This window comes from Buteo buteo, chromosome 7 (assembly GCF_964188355.1).
Source record: "Buteo buteo chromosome 7, bButBut1.hap1.1, whole genome shotgun sequence".
Lineage (NCBI taxonomy): Eukaryota > Metazoa > Chordata > Aves > Accipitriformes > Accipitridae > Buteo > Buteo buteo.
The window spans coordinates 39,924,712-39,949,236 of NC_134177.1; the positions used below are offsets into that span (position 1 = coordinate 39,924,712).

At 51.5% G+C, this 24,525-nt stretch overlaps 1 protein-coding gene across 1 annotated transcript; it reads left to right on the plus strand.

Moving 5' to 3' along the window:
- Positions 1 to 390: 390 nt before the first annotated feature.
- On the plus strand, positions 391 to 23,157 carry YWHAG (tyrosine 3-monooxygenase/tryptophan 5-monooxygenase activation protein gamma). The gene is made up of 2 exons (XM_075032538.1): positions 391 to 655; positions 19,686 to 23,157. The coding sequence occupies exons 1-2, from the start codon at positions 569 to 571 to the stop codon at positions 20,340 to 20,342; spliced, it is 744 nt and encodes a 247-aa protein (XP_074888639.1). The 5' UTR covers positions 391 to 568; the 3' UTR covers positions 20,343 to 23,157.
- The last annotated feature ends 1,368 nt before the right edge of the window (positions 23,158 to 24,525 follow it).

A 24,525-nucleotide genomic window follows, 5' to 3' on the forward strand; every position in this document is an offset into this window, starting at 1 on the left:
GGGTGGATGTGGCCGAGCGAGGCCTACCCCGGGTGGGCAGCCCCGTCTCCCCGTGTGTGTGTCGGGTGTCCCCGCCCCCCCCCCCCCCCGTCGCCGGCCGCTCCCGGTGAATCAGCACGGGCAGCCGGCGGGACCCCGCGGGCGGGGCGGGGCGGGACCCCGGCGGGGCAGAGCGAGGCGGTGAGACCGGGGGCGGGGCTGAAGGGGAGGGGCGGTGTGGCGCTGACGCGCGGGGCACGACGGGAGATGGAGTCCTCGGGGGGGTGCGGCGGTTCCCGCCGCACCCCCCCGAGGACTCCATCTCCCGTCGTGCCCCGCGCGTCCGCGGCGGGCGGTGGGGCGGGGAGGGGCGGGGCGGGGCGGGCGCAGGGGGGTTGTGGTGGCCCGCGGCGCGCGCACAGCACCGGGTGCAGCCGCCGCCGTCGCCTCAGCCGCAGCAGCGCCAGGAGCCGCCGCCCGCTCGCCCTCCTCCCGTCGCCGCCCTTCCTCTTCCTCCTCCTCCTCCTCCTCCTCCTCTTCCTCCTCCCGGAGCCCGCAGCCTCCTTGCCCTTCCCCCGGCCCCGCGAAGATGGTGGACCGCGAGCAGCTGGTGCAGAAGGCCCGGCTGGCCGAGCAAGCCGAGCGATACGACGACATGGCGGCCGCCATGAAGAACGTGAGTCCCGTTCCGTGTCCGTCGTCCTTCCCCGCCCCCCCCTCCTCCTCCCCCCGCGACCCCCTCGGGCCCGAGGGTGCGGGTCCGCGCTCCCCTCGCCTTTCCCGTGCTGCCCCCCTCGGTGGGTGGCGGGGTCCGGCTGGGCGGCGGGGGGGGGCCGCGCCGTGGGGGTGCGTGGGCCCCGGCCCCTCGCCCTTACACCCCCCCCCATCGCCGTCCCTCCGTGCGGCTCCGGTCCTTGTGCTGCCCCCGACACCCCCCCCGCTGGGTCCCGCTCCCTTTGCATTTCCCCGCCCAGGGACACCCTGCTCTCTCCTGACCCCCATCCCCTGCCCTGGACACCCCCCCACGCATCCTCTCCCCTGTTCTGGGGCCCCCACCCAGCCCCACGCATTCCTCTCCGCTGCCCTAGAGCTCCCCCCCACGCATCCTTTCCCCTGCCCTAGAGCCCTGACACGTTGCCTTCACTACCCTGCTGCCCACCCCCCCAGGAATCCTCTCCCCCGTCTTGCTGCCCCCCCACTGTGCCCCACGCACCCTTTCCCCTGCCCTAGAGCCCCCACCCTGTCCCCACACATCATCTCCCTGCCCCATCCCTTCTCTCCCCCCACACTAGGCCCCCCCTGCCTGCCCCACACATCTTCTGCTGTGCCCCCATCCCCACTGCCACTCCCCACCCTGCCCCAGCGTGGGGGGCAGAGGAGCCACCCCTGGGGTGCGGTGCTCCCTGGGGGGATCATGCCGGCTCGGGGGGGGCTGCCAAGCCCTGTGGGGCGAGGCTGCGGGGAACCCTGGGGAGGGGGGATGTTTGCGTGCACACTTCTCCCTGCTGCTGAAATACCCCCCCCCCCCCCATCGCTCCCGTGCATCCCTTCCCGCGCGCGGTCGGCGAGGCTGGTGTGTGCCCGTGACCCCAGCGATCAGGAGCCCTTTCACTGCCAAAGCTCTTATTTTTACTGCACTTGGTTGGAGATTTATGAATTGAGTCATGTTGTATTCATTTCACGCTCTTAAAATAAAGACTCTGCATATAGCAGGCTGATCTGATTTGTGACACTGAACGCTCCCCTTCAATACTGACATTTTGACAATATAAGAAGGGAAAAAAAACATATCTCTGATCTGATCTTGCAAACAAAGCAATCGTGGGAGGCAGGATCAAGTCATTCCAGAAGATTCTGCATTTGTCATATTGCAGAGAGGCTAGACTGGGTGGAGGGAGGGAGGGGGTGCTTTAAAGGGGAAAACTGTTCTTTATGTTTGTCTTCTTAGTCAGGTCTGAACCTTTGCGAGGAGCTGGGGTGTCCTCCCTGGCTGATGAAAAGTGAATGCTGATCTAGGAATGTCGCAGTCTGCCGTGGGTGCAGCTCTGTTTGCCCATATTGCACCATTTTGTCAATAACCTTGCATTTATCAAACAGACAAAACTGTCACAGCCCGAGAATGGGAAGGGAGGAGATATCTTATCAAGAAATGAAATACAGATAATCAGAACAAGATATTATCATATTAAACCAACTGGGCTATTCCTCTGCTGCGCTATGGCTTTTATACCATTTTCTGATAACGGCATCTATTCATTTTAAAGCAAAGCCTGCTGTGTGAGCAGATCCTACAGCTCATTTCCTACGGATAATACAGCCGCTATGACAAAGCCGACAGGGATATGCCTGGGACGCACAGCCGTGTTGCAGTATTCCCGCCGGGCGAATTCCCTAGCCTGCTTACCCGGGCTCGGTGTTTAAACCAAAGGTGGTGTTAGAGATTATATATATGGTTTTTCCTTTTAGACCTTACTGGCCCTGGTGAAACAGTAACCCGGGCTAATGCCGCTTATCAGTTGCCGTGTAGTTTGGCCATAAGAAAATGATTCACAGCAGGAGTGCTGACGCCTCCCGCGACGGCAAACAAAAGGCAGAGCTTTGTTCTTCATTTCTGTGCGATGCTACCCAAACTCCGGCACGCTGGGTCCGGCGGTGATGGGCATGTCACACTCGGTTATCCCTGTCACCGTCCTGTGTGCTGCCCATCCCCCAGCTCCGGTTGTGCAGGAGGCTGATGACCTCGCACTCATTTCCGTAGCAACGCCTAGTGATGTCATATGCCATGGTCCAAGCTGCAATGCACCCAGGTGGTAGCAGAGAGCATGCGGGCTGCGTCTAGCTAAGGTGATGCAGAAGCATTCCCGTGGTTGTCGCCGTTTTGTCTCCTGCCCTCTAAACCTAGCCATCCGCTCGCTTCCTTAACACTGTGCTGAGAAATGCCGGACGGCTTTCCTTTAAAGTCTGGCGTGGTAATGATGTGCATAAAAGAGGTTCATTTTCCTGCAGCTTGAGCTCACCATTGCATTTTGGTGGTCACCTCACGGGTGGTGACACGGCAGCCAGGCGCGTTGTTCAGCAAGCCTCAGCCCTGCCTGCTCGGGAGCCTGTGCTGAATGGCTGTTGTAGTGGTTTAAAATGGAAATGGTGTGCTGGGGCTCTTACTGTCTAGTGATTCACCCAGTGCTGCTTGCCACAATGATGTACTGGATCACAATAGTTTCTTCTAAATAATATTATATATAATAAGTTCTAGCTCCTTCCTTGCTGCAAGTGCCAGCCGCCGGTGCCCCTAATTGGCACATGCAGTCGCATTGCTGCTGCAGGAGCAGGACTGCTCCTTCAGCCCCCAAATGTGACAGGTTTACTGGGGAGTCTTGGTAAAACACAGCAGATGGTCCCCTCACCTACCAGAGGGAGCAGAAGGTGGTGCTGCACCTGGGAAGGGTGCAGGGCTGGGCCCATCAGTCCAGGGTATGGCTGCGTGACCTTGGTCACATCCCTTGTCACCTCAGCGCTGTCGGGGGGGTACAGTCAGCCCTATAATGTCTTGGAGACCAGGAGAGCTCCCCGTAGGTCCCCAGGGTGGTGGCTGTGCGCGCTGGTCAGTGGGCAGGTGTTGGGCTTACCATCCCAACCAGTGCTGTGCTCGCTGGCATTTTGCTGCCCGCAGCGCCTGTGGTTGAAGGGAGCTGCCTTTTTGTCTGGTTCAGCTCCACAAAGAGTTTACCGTCCGACCCAGCGCCAGGGCTGGGGATCGATATCCATTAGCTGGGGAGCAGCGATGCTGCTGGAGGCTTTTTGGAGGTGGAGACCTGCCAAGCTCCCGGTGGGTGCTGCCTGGGGAGCAGAGCATGTGCCTCCCCATAGACCTTTAGGGTGGGGGGGATGCACAGGTGAGCAAGCAAGATGATTGCAATAACTTCTGCAGGAAATAAGTCGCCTAAAAACGGTGGGGACAGGATTTTTACATTGCACCTACGTATCGCGTAGGTATGGGACCATATGGCAGAGTCCTTGAGCTCATCTGCAGGTCCCCTGTGAGGGGAACACCTGGCTACTCGACTTTGGGGACCCAGCCTCTGCAGCGGGGCCGTGGCTGTGCTGTATGTGAGGACCGTTAGCTGTGGTGGGTGTGGAGGGGTGAATGTTGGAGATGCTGAAAAGCAGATGGCTGCTGCCCAAGCTTTAGACACAACTGGCTTTTGGTACAGTAAATGGCCGTTGTGGGTGGAGGAGGAGAGTGAGCGTGGAGAACCGCAGGCCTTCCCTGGCACGGGATACGTGGGCTTCTGCCATGTTGCTCACCAGCCTGGCAAGCTATCATCCTCCGCGTCCAGTGACCAGGTTAGTGCAGATAACAGGGCTTCACGCAGATAGCAGGCTCGCCCTTGGAAAGAGGGAGTAACACAAATCCCTTCTATCTGGAGAGTCCCAGGGGAGTGGAGCAGGGATGATTAGCTGCTTTTTGCTTTGCAGCGTAGACGAGACAAAAGGGTGAGGTGGAAAGGCTTCTCCAGGAGGAGTGCTGGGCAGGCCATCTGTGATGGTAGGAGGGGAGCAAGGAGTGCGAGCTGCTGTAGTAGCACTTCCCAGGGGGGCCGGGGAAGGCTTTGGAGAAACCGTTTCCAGTGCCGAGGTGGAGGGGGTATGTTGGCATCTAATGACTGTATCGATGCTCTTGCTGCCGCCTCTTGTGCAGGCATCTTGAATGCTGCTCAGCCTCGTTGTGCCTCCTGGATCACTGCAGCATGAGGCTGCATGGCTGCGTGCTTCCCGACCTGCTCTTACACATAGAGGAGCAGTCCTCTCGCCCTTTAGCAGCGAGGGCTTGCTCAGACCTGGGGGGGTGGGGGTCTGAGACAGCGTGACTCACGAGCCGGGAGCAGGGCTTCCTTCCTGGAGGTCCATGGGGTCAGGGCAGGATGGCTGCTGTCCTGTCGTGCTTCCGACCTCGTAACGGTTCATGGCGTGGGTTGTCTCTGCGTAAATTGGCCTCAGGACCTTGTAGCGGTACGCTGAGTCGCACATCGGCACTTAAGCCGCGGACAGGTAGCAACATGCCCTGTACGCAAGTACAGTGGGCACTGCGCACTAACTGTATTAACTGATGAGTCTTCAGCAGCTCAAGCTCTTAGAAATTCCTCTTTAAGCTCCTGATAATTCTTTATCTATGAGCTTTAGGAAAAGCCACTGACTTGTGAGACCATGCTGGGTTTCTCTCAGTTGGCCAAGTGTAGCAGCCAGTTCTGGATTTGATTAGAAATAGCTCTTTTTGAACTAAACGGAGGTGGTATTGAGACTGTGATGGAGAATATAGCTCTTGAGTCCTCTGCAGATGTCTGGGGTACATGGAAACAGTAAAGCACTTGGGCAAGGGCTCTCCAAGAGCCCTTAGATGTTTTTGGCTTAGCCAGTAGATCTTTTGGATGGTGGCTAGCCCTGAAAATGCGAAAAGGCTGGTGGGTGGGAGTTGTCTTGATCCCCCCCGCCCTGCTTCGTTCTTGCACTGCTTCTTGTGGTTAAAGATGGCTGGCTCACAGGAGACTTTTTGGCAGGGGGAACACCAAATAAGCGTCATAATATGTATGGACAAGCCCTATTTGCCCAAGCTTTGTTCATCAGCTGATCCCAAAGCAGCTCTCTGGAATAGACTCTTTGAGCACTGGTGATGTGAAATTGGGCTTGCTAGAAGCTACAGGAACAGCAATTTAAGGGCAACCACAGAACTTCAGATCCAAAAGTGTTTTCTGGATTGAGAACTCCTGCACCTCTGGAACGTATGCACTCTGTTCTTGGCTTGTCTCATCTGAACTGGATGATGTTGTTTGGCATCCTCTTAGCATTTCTCATGAGTGTGCTGGATGGTGCTTGCAAGAGAAGTGAGGGCTATCCAGATAATTGTGTTGTATCCCTCTGCCTCGTCTGCTTCCTGCTGCTGGGTCATGGCTGGCACTACCCATGGCTGTTCTCTGGGATCTGGATTGTGATCAGCAGAGATGAGGAACATGCTTCTTCCTCACCTTCTGTTGCTGGTAGAAGAAAGATTTTCCCTAATTTGGGGATCCCAATCTTATTTTTTTTTTCCTCTACGCCATCTCTTCTTCACTGTGTATTACTGGACCACCTCATTTTAAGCTGTTTTCATTCTTGTGTCTGGGCCAACAGCATTAGAGCTGGTCAGGAGTATGGTCACCTTGGCTTTCTGGGTAGGAATAAGAAGTGTCAGCCTCACAGAGCTTAAGATGAGGGAGGTGGAGTAAAAGTGACCTGATGGTCCCCAGTAGCCCATGAGGAGGCCTGGGCTGGACCAGGGTTTTGTTCCCAGGCTGGTGGGTGACCCCAAGCCCCTTCACAATCATAAGTGCAAGGATTTTCAGAGCCCGGTATTTCACTGCACCACTCCATAGTGGGGTGTCACGTGCTTGGAAGAAGCACAGTTAGGACTGAGATGGAGAAAGATGACAGTGTGCACAGGATGGTGCATAGACAGAGGACTCCAGCTGGACCAGCAAGCTGCTCTTCTGCCTCCCGCTGAAATGCTGGGATGGGATGCTTCCTGACATTCAGGGTGGGTTTAAGCTGTGCTGATGAAAAGACTCTGCAAGGACAAAATGCACAGGGGCCTCTGGTATCATTGTACTGGTAAACAGTCGCTTAACCTTGGATACAGTCTTCTGCCTTAAATCTCTAAAGAATTTGTGCTCCCTTGGGTTCAGTAAACGCTCTGGGACAACATGGGTGAGCACATGCCAGCCGGCCTGTCTGGGTGTTGTGGAACTGCAGATTGAGTAGGGTGAGGCATTGAGCGTGCAGATCTTCATACCACGAGGCATCAGAAAAGATGAGATGTGCTTGTCACATTTACCATTTTGATTGATGCATACCTGTAGCTAGGAATTGATTTACTGGCTGTGACTTTTGAGGATACAAGAAGAAACATGTCTCAGGGTGCAGCTGATGGAGCAGCAGCTGGGAGAGTGGTAGCCATGACTTTACATCTGGAGAAACCTCCATGGACGGTGACGCATCTGGCAAGGTCTAATGCATGAACTCTACAACTGAACTCTTCAGCTTCTATTTTGAGCAGCTTCCTGCCAAGTAAACCGTGTGCAAACGAATGCACAGAAAGTTGCGTGCAAGGGCACCTATTTAGGAAAAATAAACAATCCAAGCTTTTGTGTGTCCAACTGCCAATGCTTGAGTAACCAGCTGCTTCTTGGGAGGTGGCTTTGTCTGAGCTCAGACATGTCCTTGGATGCGGAGCACTGCTCGACTTGTTGGTGCTGCTTCTCTGCCTTGGCAGAGGTGAGTAGCGTGTTGGGAGCTCAACACCAGTCTGGCAGGGAAGAGCAAAAAGGACTGTCAGACTAGTTCAGAATAGAGCTAGCTGCTCCGTGTATGCCAGCCAGACACCAGGCTGTTCAGAGGAAGGCACAGAGGAAGAGGGGGTTGGAAAATGCCTACAGTCTGACCCAAGGGAGCCTTTCCTCAGCAGGGTCGGTGTCTGGGGCATTTAGGACTCTGCAGATCTGAAGCTGCCTTCTGCTTTTCTGCCCAGTTCTACCTCTTGAACTGTGAGACGGTGAAACATGAATGGATACTGGAATAACTGGGGTACAAAGCACAGTGAAACAGGATTTGCCTGGCTTCCCAAGAATTTATCCATTGAAGATCTTGATAGGATACAGGTATCATCTTCCAGTTCACTGTGGCAAAGCTGTGATACAGGGCTTCAGTTGTCTCTGGATAGCTGATGCACCCTCAGTGCTTCTAGGTGTTCTTCTACGCTTCAGTGCTCTGCAGCTCAAGATAGCTTTTTCCAAAGCTAATGCTGTTATGAGTATTTTTGTACTAACTCATTTGGAGCCAGCTTAGCCCTTCTTTCCTTTGCTGTCCAGGACTTCGTTATTTATTTCTGGAAGGCTGAAAGCCTTAACTTCTGTTCTTTACTGGAAAGGTAACTAACCTAACTTGTCCTTGGCTGAAGTCTCCCTCCCTCCTATTAGATTCACGTGACTGCAGACAAATGGCAACCCAATGTCTGGAAAGCAAAAATTTCGTGGAAACAGTAGCAAGTATTTAGTCGATTTGGTTCTGGAAGCAATGGTCACTGCTGGAAAGCGATAGCTTGGAAACCTGTTTTAGCACCTGCTCAAACAAAGGGGAAGTAGCTGTGAATTTGTCACTGTGCTGGTAAGGATATGGTGGGTTTGTCATCGACCTCCAAAACCTTTGCCTCGATTTCAGGATGCTGTTCAGATAAATAGCCATGGCCAGTTTCACACTGGTAGTAGTTAGATAAAATGCTCTGCCATGGCTGCTGGCTGCCAGGCTCTGCCCATGCTCCTGCCGGTGCAGCTTTTGGTCTTTGCAGATGGGGGAACTCTTCTTCCCCCGTGGAGACAAAATGGCTTTGTGGGAACCCAGCCCACGGCCTGCACAGTGCTGTCTAAATGCACTGTACATTTACACATGGGCGGTGGAGGACCCTGCAAGATGAATGAGGCTGCGAGGGAGCCTGGCTGTGCTCTGCTGGGCAGGATACAGGCGCTGGCATTGCTGAGGTCCTTCCTGGTCTCTGCTTCTGCCTTCTCCCACCTTCCCCCCTCCAAAGCAGAGCAAGCGGGAAGTGGGGGACTTCACAAATCTGCACTTGGTCTGGAGCATGCAGGAAAGGGGAAGGGTACGGACCCGTGACCAGCTGCCTGTGGGGTTTGTGTAATTTGGTGGTGTGTCATATCTCCTTGGCCAGGCACAGCCAGTGCTGTCACAGTCAGCTTTCTCTTGCTCGTTCCCCTGGCTGCTTGATCTAATGAGCAGAGTGCCTCCTCCCATCTTAAAATGAAGGAAAATCGTGACAAAAGGACTTTCATTCTGCTCTTTAATTAATTTTTTTTTTAAGAGGCCTGAGTCCTCTCTCCAGAGTCCAGATGTCAAGATGTTGGATTCCTACCCACAGCACTGGGTGGGGAGCCTGCCTCAGGGAGGAGCTCGGCAGCGGGATGGCTTTGTCCAGCTTCTCAGAGTGCACAATGATGGTGAGCCCGAGCTGCCACATCTCTCCAGCCCCTTTGGTGGGCCAGAGCCCTGGAAGCTGCTGGGGCTGGTGGAGTGCAGGGCTTGATGTTCACCCAGGAGTCTCACCCTGATTGCAGTGCTGGTTTGCTTGGTGGGGTCTGGAAGCACTCAGAAATGGTAAATTCTGGAAAGTGGAGCTGAAATGATGAGGCAGCAATCTTCGGGCTGCAGGAAACACTGATGAGACTGTCTCTCAAAAGCAATGCCTTCATGTAGCTGGTGAAACAAAAGCCTTTGTCTGCCTATTTAAGTACAAACTTCCCCTGGTCTCAGGTTTTTTTGTGCTAACCCAGCCTTAGTCATATCTCAGGAATGACCCAACACATGCTCAATTAAACAAACCTGCTTTTTGGCTCGAAACTAGTGATATAGTGACCATGGGTAGTACATTAGTTAATAGCAGGAGGAGAGTAACTAGAGAACATGTTACTGATGATGGCATGAGATTCCCTTAAAGTGATCCCCGGATTAGGGATTAGAGTACTTAATGTTTTTCTTCTATAAAGGAGATGTTAGAATTGAGTCAGTCTATGGGTGTTTGAAGCAGCTGCACTTGGACGAACGCAAGTCTTCAGGGACTCAAAGTACAAAACATTCCTTAATTGTTTGCAAATTCCCTCTGATCTTGCTGGATGAGTTGGCTTGCTTGGGCTGTATCTTTGCTTACGTACCAGGCAAAGCTACTTGGCATGTCAGTATGCTTCTGATTCCTCTCTAAGATGGTTTCAGCAGGGCTCTAGAAAAGTACTAGTGAGAAGTCTCAGCTTCAGTGTTAACAAGGCTGCTGACGGACACGTTGTTTGGACAGTTGTGGTGCTTTGCAGCATAAAGTTTATTAATAGTAGTTGGAGAAACTGTTGCCGTGCTGTATGCTAACAGGTATGCTCGAGAACTGCTGTAGGAGATCTGCACTTGTAAAAGACTAATGCTTAGTATTCAGCAGTGAATGAGAACTTGGGGGAAGATTAACAGCCTTTGATTTACACCCAGCTGAGGAAGGCATTGGAGCTTTGCCTGTTTATGCTGTTGGGCTTTGTTACGTTGGATGAATATTTCATTACCTTGAAGTTGGGTTCTTGCATTTGGTGGTGTCAAGACGTCGGTGCCTGAGGGGCTCTGTCACCTGTGATGAACTGAGATCAAATCTGTGGTAGTAGTCCCTTGGGCTTCAAAAGAGGGCTGGGAGGGGGTAGCTGGAGCCAGGCAAGGGTAGTTAAATCCAGTCAGATCTGGAATAATAAGGTGACCCTCCTCATAATTTAAAATTGGCTGCAGAGCTCCAGAAAGCTGCCAGAGCAAAAACTTGACTTTCCCTTCTGCAAGTTCATTTAAGAGATTAAATAAAATTGTCTTTGCTAGAGGTGTGTAAGATCAAGCCTGAAATCCCTGAAACAGTGGGAGGGTAAAGTACATGTGGAGGGATAATCACCTTACTTGCTGATGCGGAAATTAAACCTATCGTGGAGCTGGCATGCTGGAGTCCACCTGGGTGTTCTGGAAACTGTTTTGCTTAATCTGGTAAAACATGTTTCAGACTCTGCAAGGAACTGCAGGTTCTGCAGACCAAAAGACCTAGAGCATAACTCTTGGGGCTTTTTTTTTTATATATATATATATATTTCCAGCACCTTGCCTTGATGTGCAACAAGCAGACTTTCCCAAAGTGTCTGGGGTAGTGACATGAAGCAGTTAAAAGCTTAAGCGTTAGCTGCAGGGAGTTGTTTGCATGGTTGCAGCTTCTCCCATTTCATCCTGCTGGAGCAGCAGTTTGCCAGCTGCCGGGGCAGCAATGGCTCTGCCATGCGGGAGGAAGCCATGCAAGCAGCCAAGAATTGCCTGGTTCATCCTGCTCCAGCTAGACCTGGGAGCAGGCTCGCTCTGCAGCCAGTACTTGCTTTCAACCTTTCCCAGGGTGTCCCACCCATGGCACGTTGTCTCTCCTCTCTTAGTTCAACTGAATAGAGGTCATGGGTACAGCATAACGCTGTCATTTTTTGAGCCCCTGATTAAGGACAAGCCCTGGCACTTGAAGCTCCGGGGAGGATTTGATGATCTGGTGGCAGGGTACTTGTTGTCTGGCAGTGAGGCTGGAGGTGAGCAGGCAAGCACTAATATCTGAGCCAGATTAGTACTCTTAGAAGCTGTGAGGTAAGTCTTTAAGCAGCTAATGCTCCCAGCAGCACTAAACACCCTCCCCACATGAAACTTGGTTCATTTATCTAGTGTGTCCCTGCCTATGTGCTGGAGTCCCTGAAGTCTGTCTAGCTTGGGTTTGTTTTGCCATAAATTGGAGGGGGAAACAAAGTCAGTCTTCCCCTATGTTGACCAAGTCTTAAGACTAGAAATGACCAGTGGTCATCCCATGGATGGCTGCTTCATTTAAAAAGCCTGTGAGTGGATGGACTTTTTCTGAAGAAGAATAATGCTTGAATGGAAAAAAAAAAACCCAAGTCCTGTCAGCAGGGAACAGACTGGATAATCCAAGGCAGAAGAGCTCCCCAGGCTGTTGGTTGATGGAGCAGGGTGGTGATCTTGGGCTGCTGCTGAGGTGCTTGCAGAAATGCAAAAGTGGGCAGATGATGCTTGCCAGCCTGCCGTATCTTCGGGAAGGAATAGCTTGGTTTCCCTTCTGTTGCTTTGTAGTTAGCAGGCAAAGGTGCTGGTATCCCATCTGCCAGAGACTGTGTGATGAGCCCTGAGTGACAGTCCTCTTAAATGCTGGGACTGATGTGCTTTGACTTGCTGCTTTCTCCATCTGGTGGCAGGAAGGCACTAGACCAACAGAGATTGATTATTTTTTCCAAGAGTTTTTAACAGGTATGAGGCAGCTAGTGGCAGCAAGACAGTGAAACAAGTTGTCCTATGACCAGTTTTCATCTTGTTTAATAGCCTGTCTTTCAGTAAGGCTAACAAGAATCAGGGTGTTAATAAGGAAGACAAGAACTTGGGCATAATTCCTTAATGGCTCAAAAAGCAGGTACTAGCTATAGGAGCAGCTCCCTTCTACAAGACTGTGCAATGCTAATTCAGAAATGGTTTGTAGCTCTACACTGATGCACTTGAAGAGCATACATGATGCCCATGCTGGGAAGCTGGGATTGTTCTTCCAGCTGGTTATTGTGGTGTGTCTGGGTTGCTCTCCGTTAACTCAATAGCCATGGCAAATTGCAAGGTCTAATAATGTGCCTAGAAGGCAGGCGGATGTTCCTTTGTGCTTGCCTTATCTCAAAAGCTGCAGAAGAAGCTGGTGAGGCAAATCGATGGCACCCAGGTATTCCGCAGCAGGAAAAACTTGAGCCGTTAGGCCAAGTGCTGGGACTGCAGTGCTGCAGATAAGGGGTGGTACATGAAATGCTGCTACCAAGTGCAGAACAGGAACAGCTCAGAGCTCTGCTGTTGCCACTGGTTTTCTCATCTTGGCTCCCTTATGACCTTTTACATGCAGGAATGACCCAAGTAGTTGAAACTTGCTTTTTCTCTAGCTGAAATTCATCAGAGCCAGACTGAAACTGGAATAAATCTGCAGGCTCCAAGGACTGATCAAACCTGTGCGTGGTGTGATAAAATTCTCTTTGGCTTAAGTAGTTGTTAAGCTACAGAGGCCAATGAAATAATTGAGCTCTTGGTTTTCATGTCTCCCTTACAATTGAAGTTTTTTGTCTCAGGTGGTTCAAAGTTGCCTTAAATAATAAAGGCTGCAGAGTGGGATGAAAGCTGCTGTTAACTGTAGGAGCATGCAGAAATCCTAATCAGTGTTTACAGTGCCTAAGTAGCCTCTGAGATCCAGCTATGCTAGAAGCAATAAACAATCTTACTTTGCAGACTCTGGTCCTTGGTGCATTCGGAGCAATTTGAAATGTAATGGCAGAACCATCCCTTGTGCCTTCAGCCGCTGTCCTGTGATGAGAGCTGGCCCTGCCAGCTTAAAAAACAGGAACTAGCATATGATTATTCATACTGAAACAGTCAAAGGAGACAGCAGTGGGGAACTGACTTCTACCCACAGCCTGCTTGTGCTTTTCTGGTCTTGTCCAAGATGAGAGGAAGGGCTTGACCTGCAGCCAAAAATCCCCTATGCTGAGAGAAAACACAAGGAGAGAGGACAGCAGAGGGGGTCAGCAAGGAGAGAAGGAGTTATGGTGTGACTTCTGCTTTGGAAGTATGACATGGGGGAGGAGGCTAGAGTACAGGGCGGGGAAAGAACCAAACCAGTGAAATCTGGTAAAAATTTAGATTTAGGTCTAGTTTAACACACGCCTACTTTGTGTTGAAGTAGGACAGTGCTTAAGAAAAGCATCTTTCCAACTGCTGTGATGGTGTCATAGGACAGCTTGCTCTGGAGTGCACAAGGAGAAGCTGTTCTTGACTAGGCTGTGCGACAGCTAGTCATGACTGTAATCAAGCCACCGGGTAATGGTGACAATTTAATGTGTTTGAGGGCAGCTGTTTCTTCAGAAACTAGATGTAGAGTGAGATGGGGACAGAAAAACAGGCAGTCTCTCTGGCATGTCACTTTCAAAATGACAGCACTTGGGCTGCTGAAGGTGGTCTGGTGCTTGCAGGCAGGTGATGGGGTCCCACCATGAGACAGCAGCTAGAGGTGGGGGGGAAGGTGGCATAATTGCAGCTGGTCATGAACATTTATCAGCTGCTTGAGCCTGAAGTGGTTGTGTGCTGGCTGCTCCCCTTGCTGGTGGCTTCAGACCAAGTAACAATTCCAGTGGTCAGACTTCTGGCCAGAACACTATTTCAAAAGCCCATTTGCCTTTAAAAAAATGAAACAGAAAAGGGAACCTTCAGGCCAGACCTCAGTGTGACTAACAAGCTGCATGTGAAGGAAAACAAGGCAGTTGCTAGGATTTCTGTTGAGAGATAGCATACTTAATTAGATGGTGCAGAAGCCGTAGATAGAATAAACACAGGTGCTGAGGAGGACATGGCTGTTGTGTATCCTGGTGGAAGAGGAGCTCTGGTGATGTTCAAAAGCTGTTCTCAGTGGACAGTTTGAGGTTCTCACGGTTGTGTCTCTCAAGGAAAGCTTGGCTCCTTTGTAGATGTCTAATGTCTTTAGGGACTCAGGATCTCTTCTAGGCAATCAGAAAAGCAAAAGTGTAGAGGCTTATAACGTGGATTAAACTGTCAAATGTTGATGGTATTCCCCAGGGAAGAATCTCTGGGTCTGCTCAGCTTGCTCTGCTGTATGCTTTAAGATAAGACATCAAAGCTAGGTAAGAGCCATAAATGGGTGGACACTTAGTTAAAAACTAAGTGAAAATCCATGTGTATAAGAATAAACAGGTAAAACTAAATCCTGTGGTGGATCTCCATTGCAGTTACTGAAGTGTCCTCAAAAATAATTTCATGATGTACTCAGAAATGATTACTTCAGATCTACTGATGCAAGGTGAGAAGTGGAGGATAAGAGTCCTGGAATAAGGCCCTGTAAGCAAACTAACCTGCCACTGACTGGCGGCAAGCGTCCCCTGTAGGTCTCAAAAAAGCCTGTTAATTAGGATGCTTCTGGAAAGAAGGTGCAGTAGGACCAACCCTTGGCTTTTGGAGAGCATGAACCTTGACATTAGGGGCAGGTAAAGTTTTGCGTGCTCCCTCGCTGCTCCCCACGAGGCTGAAACCTTCCCCTGGCTGCAACGTGATACTTAGGCATGCCAGAAGCCTGCCAGGTTTTGGACAGAGTGCTGAGTCAGAGCTCGCAGCTGTAGTAGAGAAATTGGGAGAACCTTCTCCAAGATCATGCTGCCTCTGAAGAGCTTTGTTGCAAATCAGAGGGCTTTGATTTGTACAAACCTCTGGACTCTCAAGCAGTAGAAACCCTAAACTTCCAGTAGTTTTTGTCCAATGGGAATTACTGGACTATCCCTGTGGCTTTAGGGCACTTAAGTCTTGGTGGTGCAGACGCTGCACCCTCAAAGACTGCAGGAACTGGTGAGACTGGAACTTGGCAGCATCCTCCAGCTTGGCGATGGAGCCTGCCTCCAAGCCAAAGCCTGTCAGTGTAGACTCCTCCCTGCCAAGCCTGGTGGAGACCTGCATTCCCTGGCTAGGTGTCTTCTCTGCTTCTGCCCTTAGGCAGGGCTTCTGCCGAGCACAGGGCTGCCTGCAGTCTGCGAAGGGTCTGGCTCCTGGCACGTGTGTCACGTGCTGTGACAGGGCATGGGGGAAGCTCTTGCAGGTAAGACCATTGCCTGCAGACTAGCAGGGAAACGAGAGGTGCCACAGCTGAGGTCTCCTGCTGCTCTGCATCAACAAAGAGCCAGTCTTGTGGCTGGGCTTGTTTGGGGGGAAGAAGCAGAAAGGAAGGTGGAAAAGGTCCTTTTTTTTTTTTTTCTCAAAATAGCTAAAAGACTGGCATCTATCAAGTTTGCAGCTGCATGAGCATGTGGACTAATTTTTCATGCTTGGCTGTTTATGCCACATGCAAGGCTTGACTCCATTTCAGCTGCATGCATCTCCTGCACACACACACCCCCACCACCAGCTCTCTGATCTCCAGGAGCACGAGGGTGAAATGAGGCTTGACAGTTACTGAGATTTGCAGTGCAAGTTCTGCTTTTCTATACTTTCAACCAGGGAAGTAAAACTCCAAAATGACTGAGCTTCCCAGAGAGCAGGTAGACTTCCAGCCAGAGGCTGATGGCTTTATGTTCCTGCCAAGCCCTCTTAATGACAAATTGAGATTTTTCTTTGGATATTTGAAGTCTCTAACTCCATTTAACGGTGCTGGGAATGGCATCAGGTGACCTAATGCTTGTAGGGTTGGTCTGTATGTGAGGATGCTGCCCTTCTTCAGGGAGGTGAGACCCCTCCAGGGTCTGAGTTAAGAAGGTAGGGGGGGTTCTGGTAATACCAGTCTGGATGCTGGAAACAAACAGTAGCAAAAATTCTCCAAAAGGGCTTGTAACGTGACCACTGCAATCTAATCCAGGCCTGATGCAGGATATTGCCTTATTGATGTTACATCAGAGACATTCAATGCAATGCTTTAAATTAAGTATATTGGAGCTTGCTGTTTAGCCTCTGGCTTGATTGAACTCACTTTGTGTTGGGATCCTGCAGTGTAAGGAAAAGTCAGCATTTGGTTGGCCAGCACAGGCTTACAGTGAAGGCACAGACCTGCATCCACTTGACAAGTTGCTGCAGCAGTTTCTGGGTGGTCTTCTGCTTCACCCGTACAGCACTGTTGGCAAAAGCAGTGCAATGGTGACTGTGCAATCCCATGTTGGAGTGCAGAAGACACCAGCGCAGCCTTCGGCAGCACGGTGGGGCAGGCTAGTGGGCAGCAGAATCTTAGCTGTAGTGCTGAGGTTCTGGGCAGACTGAGGCAGGGATGATGGCAGTTCTCAAAGGCAGCTTAACCTGAGATACATCTTTTCCACCTTCCGGTGGCTCTCTCATTAAGGCAGCTAAGCGTACCCTTGCTGTCTGATAGCTAGTGTCCTGGGCATCTTGCATTTTCTTCCTGCTGGGAATCCAAGTGCCAGATGGTTTTCCTTTCTTCCTCTCTCAGCTCAGTTGCAAACTGAAATACATGTGGGACTGCAGTCTCTTCCCTCTCCTAATGCTGAGGGATGTGGTCCCTGTCACCAGCCGTGTTACACCTTTGCCATTTCTCTGCAGTGCTCTACCTTACTGGGAGCCTGGGTACTGCTAGAAAGCAGTTACATGGTTAACGAGGCTCCCTTTCTGCTTTGATAAGTTCCCTGTGAGCTCCCTGGAGGAAGCTGCTTTCTGCACAGGTGTACCTTGCATCTGTCAGTGAATTGGTTGAAAGGATTTTGACAGGCAACTTTCTTCCATAATCCTTAATGCCTTCAAATTTAAGATGTTTATGGCAAAGCTAATCCTACAAAACTCCCTGTAGTTTTAATAAATCTGTCCTCCAGCAAGACTCTTCTGGTGAGATGAGGTAAATCTACTACTTTCTGCAGTGATAAATGTCTGCAGACTGGGCTGTGGGGCAGCTTTAAAGTCACCTGCTTGGTCTACACTTAAAACTGGTATCTCTGCTCAGAGAGCATCTTGCTAAAAGCAAGACCTCATGTGGTTATCAACCTTCATAACCAGTGCTAGGACAAAAAACTGTTGGAGTCGGGAAGTCTCTTGTAGTACGGCTGTTGATGTTGGACACTCCATTTACAGCTGGAAGGTAAGAGAATAAGTCAGGCTGGGATTTCTGGATGTTTCGAGTCCCAATTCCCTTACTCAGTGCAGATTTCTAGATGTTTCGAGTCCCAATTCCCTTACTCAACACAGGGCAACCTAGATGGTACAAGACCCTGAGTAACCTGAACAAGTTTCAAACATCTCCAAGGATAGACAATCTATAAGCTCGAGGGCAGGAGGACACATTCATTGTGCTCCGGTATCTTTCAAAGATGGCTTTAACCTCACAGTATCTTTAATTTATGTTTGTGCAGGTATCGCTCAGAGGGAAGAATGAATGGAGTAATTTCAAAGTTGTTAAGTCCTGTAAAATTACAAACAGCTAGAGATCTCTGAACTTAGAGCACAAGGCAGGCTGGAAGCAGCATATGAATGACTTGCCGGGGGTATTTTAGCACGTTGCAGGCGGGCTGCTTGCAGGGCTGAGCCTCTGACCCAGCCCCTCTGTGGGAAGCGGCATATCACACAAAATGCAGAGCTGTGTGGTTAAACAGCCATCATTAGCCTGGCTGGGAGAGGTGGGAGGTGGGTTAGTCTCCTGGCACCGGGAGCTGCTGGATGGCCCAGGCATCATGCACCCTGCTTACCTTGGGACGTGAAAGCTGGGAGCTGCCTTGGCATGCTGCCCTGTGTACCTTGTCCTGTATCAGTGGCGACTGCTGATAGTCACAGGAGATTCTGCCCTCTTTAACGTGACACCCATTTCCCTGGTCCCTCAGCCATCTTCTACCCTTGACGCAGAAGGCAGTTGTGCCTGGTTAGCACAGTAAGACCCTCTTCTGTATGAAGACGGGCTGTTTGCTGGTTCGCCTGCCAGGCTGTAGAGCATCTCGTGGAGCAGCACAGGTCCGTACAATAGCGGGAAGTGGGAGTGGAGGCTTTTCTTGCTGCCTCTGCCTTGAGGAAGGGAGTAGAGGGGGTCCAGATCAGAGACCAGTGTACTCTGCTTGCTGTGTGGGAAACTAAGGCTTAGCTGTAGCTTGGTTTTGGGAGAAGACATTAGCCAGACCATGGCTGAACAGCTACAAGAAGAGCTGCAGGCAGGAGTGTATGTTGCTGGGATGAGCAGGTCAGTATAGTATAAGCAAGTGTGAGTCATTCCAGGCCACTCAAATTGAAGTCCTGGGCTGGCCCCTCCTACACCTTCCAGCATGAGCCCTTGGCGTCTTGATCACCACCATAAATGTGGTTATCTAGGCCCAGAACACACCTTGTCCTTATAAAGGCTTGCGAAAATGACTCAGTATTTACAGAAGCCTTTCACATCCAAACCATGACCTAATCCTTCTGAGAAGTGACTGCCGGGAGCAGGCTTACAGGTTCCTGCTCCGCTAGCCTGCTTCCCGCATGGCCGTACCCAGGGTGTGTATGTGGCAGGGCGGTGTGTCCCCGGGGAAAGGGGACAACAGCGATACCCAGGCTCAAAGTGCCACCTGGCAGCTCTGACTGCCCCAGCGGAGGGGCTGCGTGGAGCATCCTGGGCTGCCGCAGCATCCTGGGCTGCTGCACCCGCTCCAAGGACGCAGGGACCCACGTATGGGGCACAGCACGGAGTCGGAGGGGATGCGAGCCCTTCCCGAGCTGCCCGTAAGGCACGGCAGCTGGTGCAGCAGTTGGCCGGCTGCCTCGCTGTTGCCAGAGGTTCTGCCCGGGTGGCTTCAGCCAGCGATGGGGTTGTGGGAGCTGGAAAGAGATTATTGCGATATCAAGTGTGATGCTTCCCAGTAACTGAAACGGCCGAGGTGGTGTTTGGCGGCCCACGTGTGAGATGGCTCTGTGCTCCATCGTCTCCTTAATCCCTCTGTTACTGCGGCGCGTCAGGCAGGTAGAAGTGATGCTGTGCATTAACACTTAATCCTCAATGAGGAAAATCCTGTGTGGGAAGAACATACTTTTACCATGTGAGCTTTTAAGTCCTTATCTGTACAGATGCCTTAGGCAGCTGTAATTTTAACATCTAACATATTCTTTAGGCATCTCAGAAGCATGCCCTATGCTTATGTGAAACAGAAAAGATGAACACCCTGTAGCTATGGTGTTGTTAATCCATGCGACTAGCTCATAACCCTAGACCATCTCCACCCTCTTGCTTTGAGTGTCCCTCTCGCCTGCATCACAAAGTCCGACTCTCATCCCGCAGGTGAAAGGCGTCTCTTTCCTAGAAGATTTTTCTCAATCCAGAAAACCCTGATCTTTGAAGAGATGGAGAATACCTCGAATAAAACCCAACCTGCCCCTTCTGCTTGGGGACTGGACCGTGGCGTGATTTCCCAGCTGGCTCCCTCTGGGATGGGAGCAGATGCTGGATGACAGAACAGGACTTTGGGAGCCGGCTGCCTTCTCCTGCCTCTCACTAGAGATGCACGGGAACACCCGAATGTGTGATAGGAAAATAAGTGACTGGGGCTTAACCGAAGTGTCTCTTCTCTCTCCCTCTCTTGATGCAGGTTACGGAGCTGAACGAGCCTCTGTCCAACGAAGAGAGGAACCTGTTGTCTGTTGCCTACAAAAATGTGGTGGGGGCACGGCGTTCCTCTTGGCGAGTAATTAGCAGCATCGAGCAGAAGACCTCTGCCGATGGGAACGAGAAGAAGATAGAAATGGTCCGGGCCTACCGCGAGAAGATTGAGAAGGAGTTGGAAGCGGTGTGCCAGGATGTGCTGAGCCTGCTGGACAACTACCTGATCAAGAACTGCAGCGAGACGCAGTACGAGAGCAAAGTCTTCTACCTGAAGATGAAAGGGGACTATTACCGCTACCTGGCCGAAGTGGCCACCGGTGAGAAGAGGGCGACCGTGGTGGAGTCTTCGGAGAAAGCCTATAGCGAAGCCCATGAGATCAGCAAGGAGCACATGCAGCCGACCCATCCCATCCGGCTCGGTCTGGCGCTTAACTACTCGGTTTTCTACTACGAGATCCAGAACGCGCCGGAGCAGGCCTGCCACCTGGCCAAGACGGCCTTCGACGACGCCATTGCCGAGCTGGACACCCTCAACGAGGACTCCTACAAGGACTCAACGCTCATCATGCAGCTCCTCCGCGACAACCTAACGCTCTGGACGAGCGATCAGCAAGACGACGACGGTGGAGAAGGCAACAACTAGACCCCCCCGATGGACTGGCAGCCGCACGCTGATGCTAACTACTGCAGTCTTTATTTTTTTCCCACGAGTGGGGGGGGGGTCAGGGGTGGGGGAGGGAAAGGGAGGGGACACCTTCCCCGGGAGGCCCCCCACAACCTGTCTTTGATTGCCTCGTTGACATTTTTGCCAAAACACCACTAGTGGAAGTCAGGCTGGCTGTGCTGGTATGGAATAGCAGCCTCACTGGCATATGGACTGTTCTGTAGATTATTAATACAAGTGGAGCTGTCTTTAATTTAACTTTATCGCTAGAAATAAAAGGGTTTTAAGGTGAATTCGCGTGGATGGAATGGCCCTCGTTTTTAAGGAAAGCAACGCAAGAAAAAAAAAAAAGGAGTTCTGTGGTTCCAGTAAGGCTTTGTGCGTTTGTTTCTTCAGTCCAAGTGCCGTGTGTCCGTACCACGTCGCGGGGTGTCTCTCTGCAGCGCTCTGCCTGGCAGGGCGTAGCTTAAAATCCCCAAATTGAGAAGGAATTAAAAAAAAAAACAAAAACCAAAACCAAACTAAAGAATTCGGGGCTTGCAAAGCCCTGGGATTTAGGCCATCCAATTTTTTTTTCTTTTTAAGATATGTATTAGGGTAGCTTACAGTATTAACACTAAATTGCAGTTTACAGTATTTCTACATTACAGCCATATGACATCAAGCCTTTGATTGTCTGTTTTTTCTTTTGCTAGTTCTTTTGGCTTGCCTTCCTGATCAGTCCTCGCCTGTGGACTGGCTTTAGCTATTCTGTGTCGCCCAAGGCAAGAAGACCGCCCGCCCGAGGAACATCAAAGCTGCTCTAGTTTTTTGGTCAACAGCTTAACAGGTGCTTGGCTAGCGGCTGTTTCAACTATTTTAAGTCCACAGCAAAAGGTTTAAGAACTTAATTAGACAAGGGGGAAGTGTTTAAACTTAAAATGCCACTTAAATAAAAAATAATAAAAAAAAATTTAAAAAAAAGAGCATTCAGGTCTGTATGTCATGTACTGTGTTTGGTATTTCAAAAGACCATCCTGATTTAAGGTGCCACAGCTGCTTCCTCAGGGATTGCACTGCCATTTCACTCTGCCTGACTTTCTCCCACTGTACCATGAGGTTTGTCAGCAGATCTCCAGCACCCAGGCTCCCTTGTTTGTCACCAGGGAAGCCGGGTGCGTTTTCCTTTCTCCTGGGGAAGCTTGTGGTGTAATGAGTGAACTTCAGGAGCTTAGAAACTAATTTGGTAGAGAAATCCTCAAGGGAAGAGCTACAATCATAGACATTTCTATCAACCATCGGGAGCCCAGGAACTTAGTTCTCTTCTTAGAAAAATCTTTTCCAAGTCTGTCTGATCCGGCTGGGGGTGGGAGACGGGGCATCTGAGTTGCTTAGCAGGTAATATTTACCCCATTTTAAGTAAATTTATTTTTAATTTTTATTTTTACGTCGTTGTTGGAAGTTCACTGCTGTTCTCTGGCTTACGGAGTGCTGTGCCACGTGGCTTTTCACCTAAAGCTGCGCAGTAAGGAAGAATCGCACTCGTGCATTATTATTATTATTTTATTTTTTTTATTTTTTTTGGAAACAGGCTTTCATTGTCCCTTTCAAGAGTCAGTCCGCAAACAGTGCGTCGTGGTGTTGCACACACGGTACAGCCGCTCCTGCTGTCGGGTTGCACGGGGAGACATCGCTCCAGCTCCCTCTCCACAGTCAAACGAAGCCGCTACCCCAACTCCTCGGGGAGCGAGCGGAGCCGAGGCCAGCGCTCGGCCTCCAGGTATTGCCCTGGCGATGCCGGCAAAGCTTTTTTTTGACCGGGATGTCTTCGCACGCAGAGTCTCGCTTGGAGCGAGCGAGCAAGCGCATCCGCTTGGTGTACGGTGTGCAGCATCCCGTGGCGAGACGCTCGTGGTGCCGGTACGTGCCGTGGACTGGAAGATCGCTTTAGGCTTCTTACCTTCCTTTGATTGACCCTCGTGTCCCGTGAGCAGTGTTGTCCCAGCTGTATAATTTGGAAGTGATTTACTGGAATTACAAAACCTATCTTTTTTTTTTTTTTTTCATTTTGGCTTTTGCTCTGGCTGCTTTAGGAAACTTATGCAGGAGAGATGGCACAAGAGGGCTAAAAACAGAGTGGGGGTCAGGGACTTGATTTTTAAGCAGCTTGAATGGTTTCTTTCGTTTTTTAAGAGATGCACTTGCCTATGATACTGTCTCTCCAGTGAAATGATTACTGCTCCATTACTCTATTGATACAATATTGTGCATGCTAGTGTCGTATTTCTATACAGTAGCTTGAAATTTATTAACTTATACTGTAGATGTTATGTATTCCTATGACAAAATAGTCTTCAAAAATTTTTTAAAGTTTTTTAATTTATTTTTTTCTTTTGGGGGTAAAGTTTGCTCTACCAAATAGTGATCGTAACAAACTGATCTGTTATGGATGTTGCTATAGTGACATGCAATTATATATGATTTTGTTTTTAAAAAGGAAAAAAAAGCAAAAGAAAACACCAGTGTTAGCTTAATCTTAATGTCTGGTGTTCGTCATGGTGAAATTATAACTATTACAGTGTAGGAGAACAATGACTGTGTTCTTTGAATGAGCCTTTGTTTGTGCTTTTTGTCATGTTATGCAGTGAACTATTTTTAAGGTCTAATCAGTGATTATTTTTCCAACTCCGTGTTTCTGTAAGGAATTATTTCACACACGGACCATTCTTAGCAGTTTTTCCTCAGTGATGGAATATCATGAATGTGAGTCATTATGTAGCCGTCGTACATTGAGCAAATAAACTTACAGATCTGACGTCAGCGCTGCTTAATTGTTATCGCCTGTGTCGAGTTTCTGGGGGGCTCTGTGGGCTGCGGGGGGGCTCCCCCTCGCCACTGGGGCTCAGGAGCTGGGGCAGGCAGGGGAGGGCCAGGAGTCAACAGCCTTGATTCTGCTCCCCGGGGTCCATCTCCCTTCCCTTGGCGCAGATGGGAGCGGAGATGCTGTGCTCCGCATCCCTGCGGGTTAATGGTTCACCAGGTTCCCAGCCTTCCCGGGACGGAGGCGAAAGCCCTCCCGGTCTGGGGGAGCCATGGGGATGGTCCCTGGGTGCTCCCGTGGGAGTAGGGGTGGGTGGGTGGGTGCCTCCCCGCCTCCCTCCCTCCCTCCCTCCCCGATGGTTTTTCCACTCGAAGCCACGAGCGGTGACTCACGCTGTAAAAATATTCTCCTCCCTTGGAAACCATAAACCGAAAATGCGGCTTGACTCACGCGCCCTGCGAGGGATCTTGGGGCGGGGGGGGGGAGTGCAGGACAGACACCCCCGGGGAAGGGACGAGGAGCAGCTCCCAGGTGATGGCAAAGAGGGGCTGGGGGCTTGCTGAGCCCCCCACCACGCAGGGAGGGACACCCCACAGGCAGCACCCCATCCCAGCACCGTCGCACGCTGACAGCCCCCTTGCTAAGGCTGGGGTGGCTTTTGGGGAGGCGAGAGCTGCCGTGGGCTCTGCCCTGCGTGGCACCCATGCCCGTCCACTCCGGCATGGCCACAGGAGAGGGGAGGGGGCCGGGGCTGCCCCTCGGGGGGGGCTTCGTCCCTTGGACACATGTTTGGGCTGACAAATCCAGCCGCTGGCCACTGAGCTGCCCGGGGACGGGGGGTTGTGGAAGCAGGACCTGATCCTGCCCGGTTAAGCCTGGCCCAGTGCCCTCCTGAGTCCGGATTAGCCCCACGTCTCCCCCCATCCTGACCCCCCCCTCCTCCCCTCGCTGGCAGGGCCTCAGTTTCCCCACCTGGAGGGGGAAATGGATCCCCCAGGCTGGAGCAGCGCCCGGGGCCCTGGGCAGTGCCCTTGGGGGTGTCGGTGTCCCCCAAAGATGCACCGGAGGGGGCAGAGAGAGAAGGAAAGAGCGTGAGCCAGCGGGCTGGGGCTTCCACACCGCTTGCCGGGCAGGATTTAGCCCTAAAATGGGGTGTTGCGTGTGCCCAGGGCTGGGTGCTGCAGTGCGGTGCCCAGGGGAGCGCAGATGCAGGCTGGGGAGGGGGGGCAGCCCCTGCCTGGCACCCCCAGCCCCTCTCCCTTCCCTGCAGGCAGGGGGGGTTCAGGGAGCTCCCACTCGTCCCATCCCTGATGCTGGACCCTGCCAGATGGACGCCCTCCCAGGAGGCATGAGACCTGCCAA

Coding starts and splice junctions, on each gene's coding strand:
- YWHAG (XM_075032538.1), top strand. CDS start 569: ATGGTGGACCGCGAGCAGCTGGTGCAGAAGGCCCGGCTGGCCGAGCAA. Junction 656..19,685: donor TGGCGGCCGCCATGAAGAAC/GTGAGTCCCGTT, acceptor CTCTTGATGCAG/GTTACGGAGCTGAACGAGCC.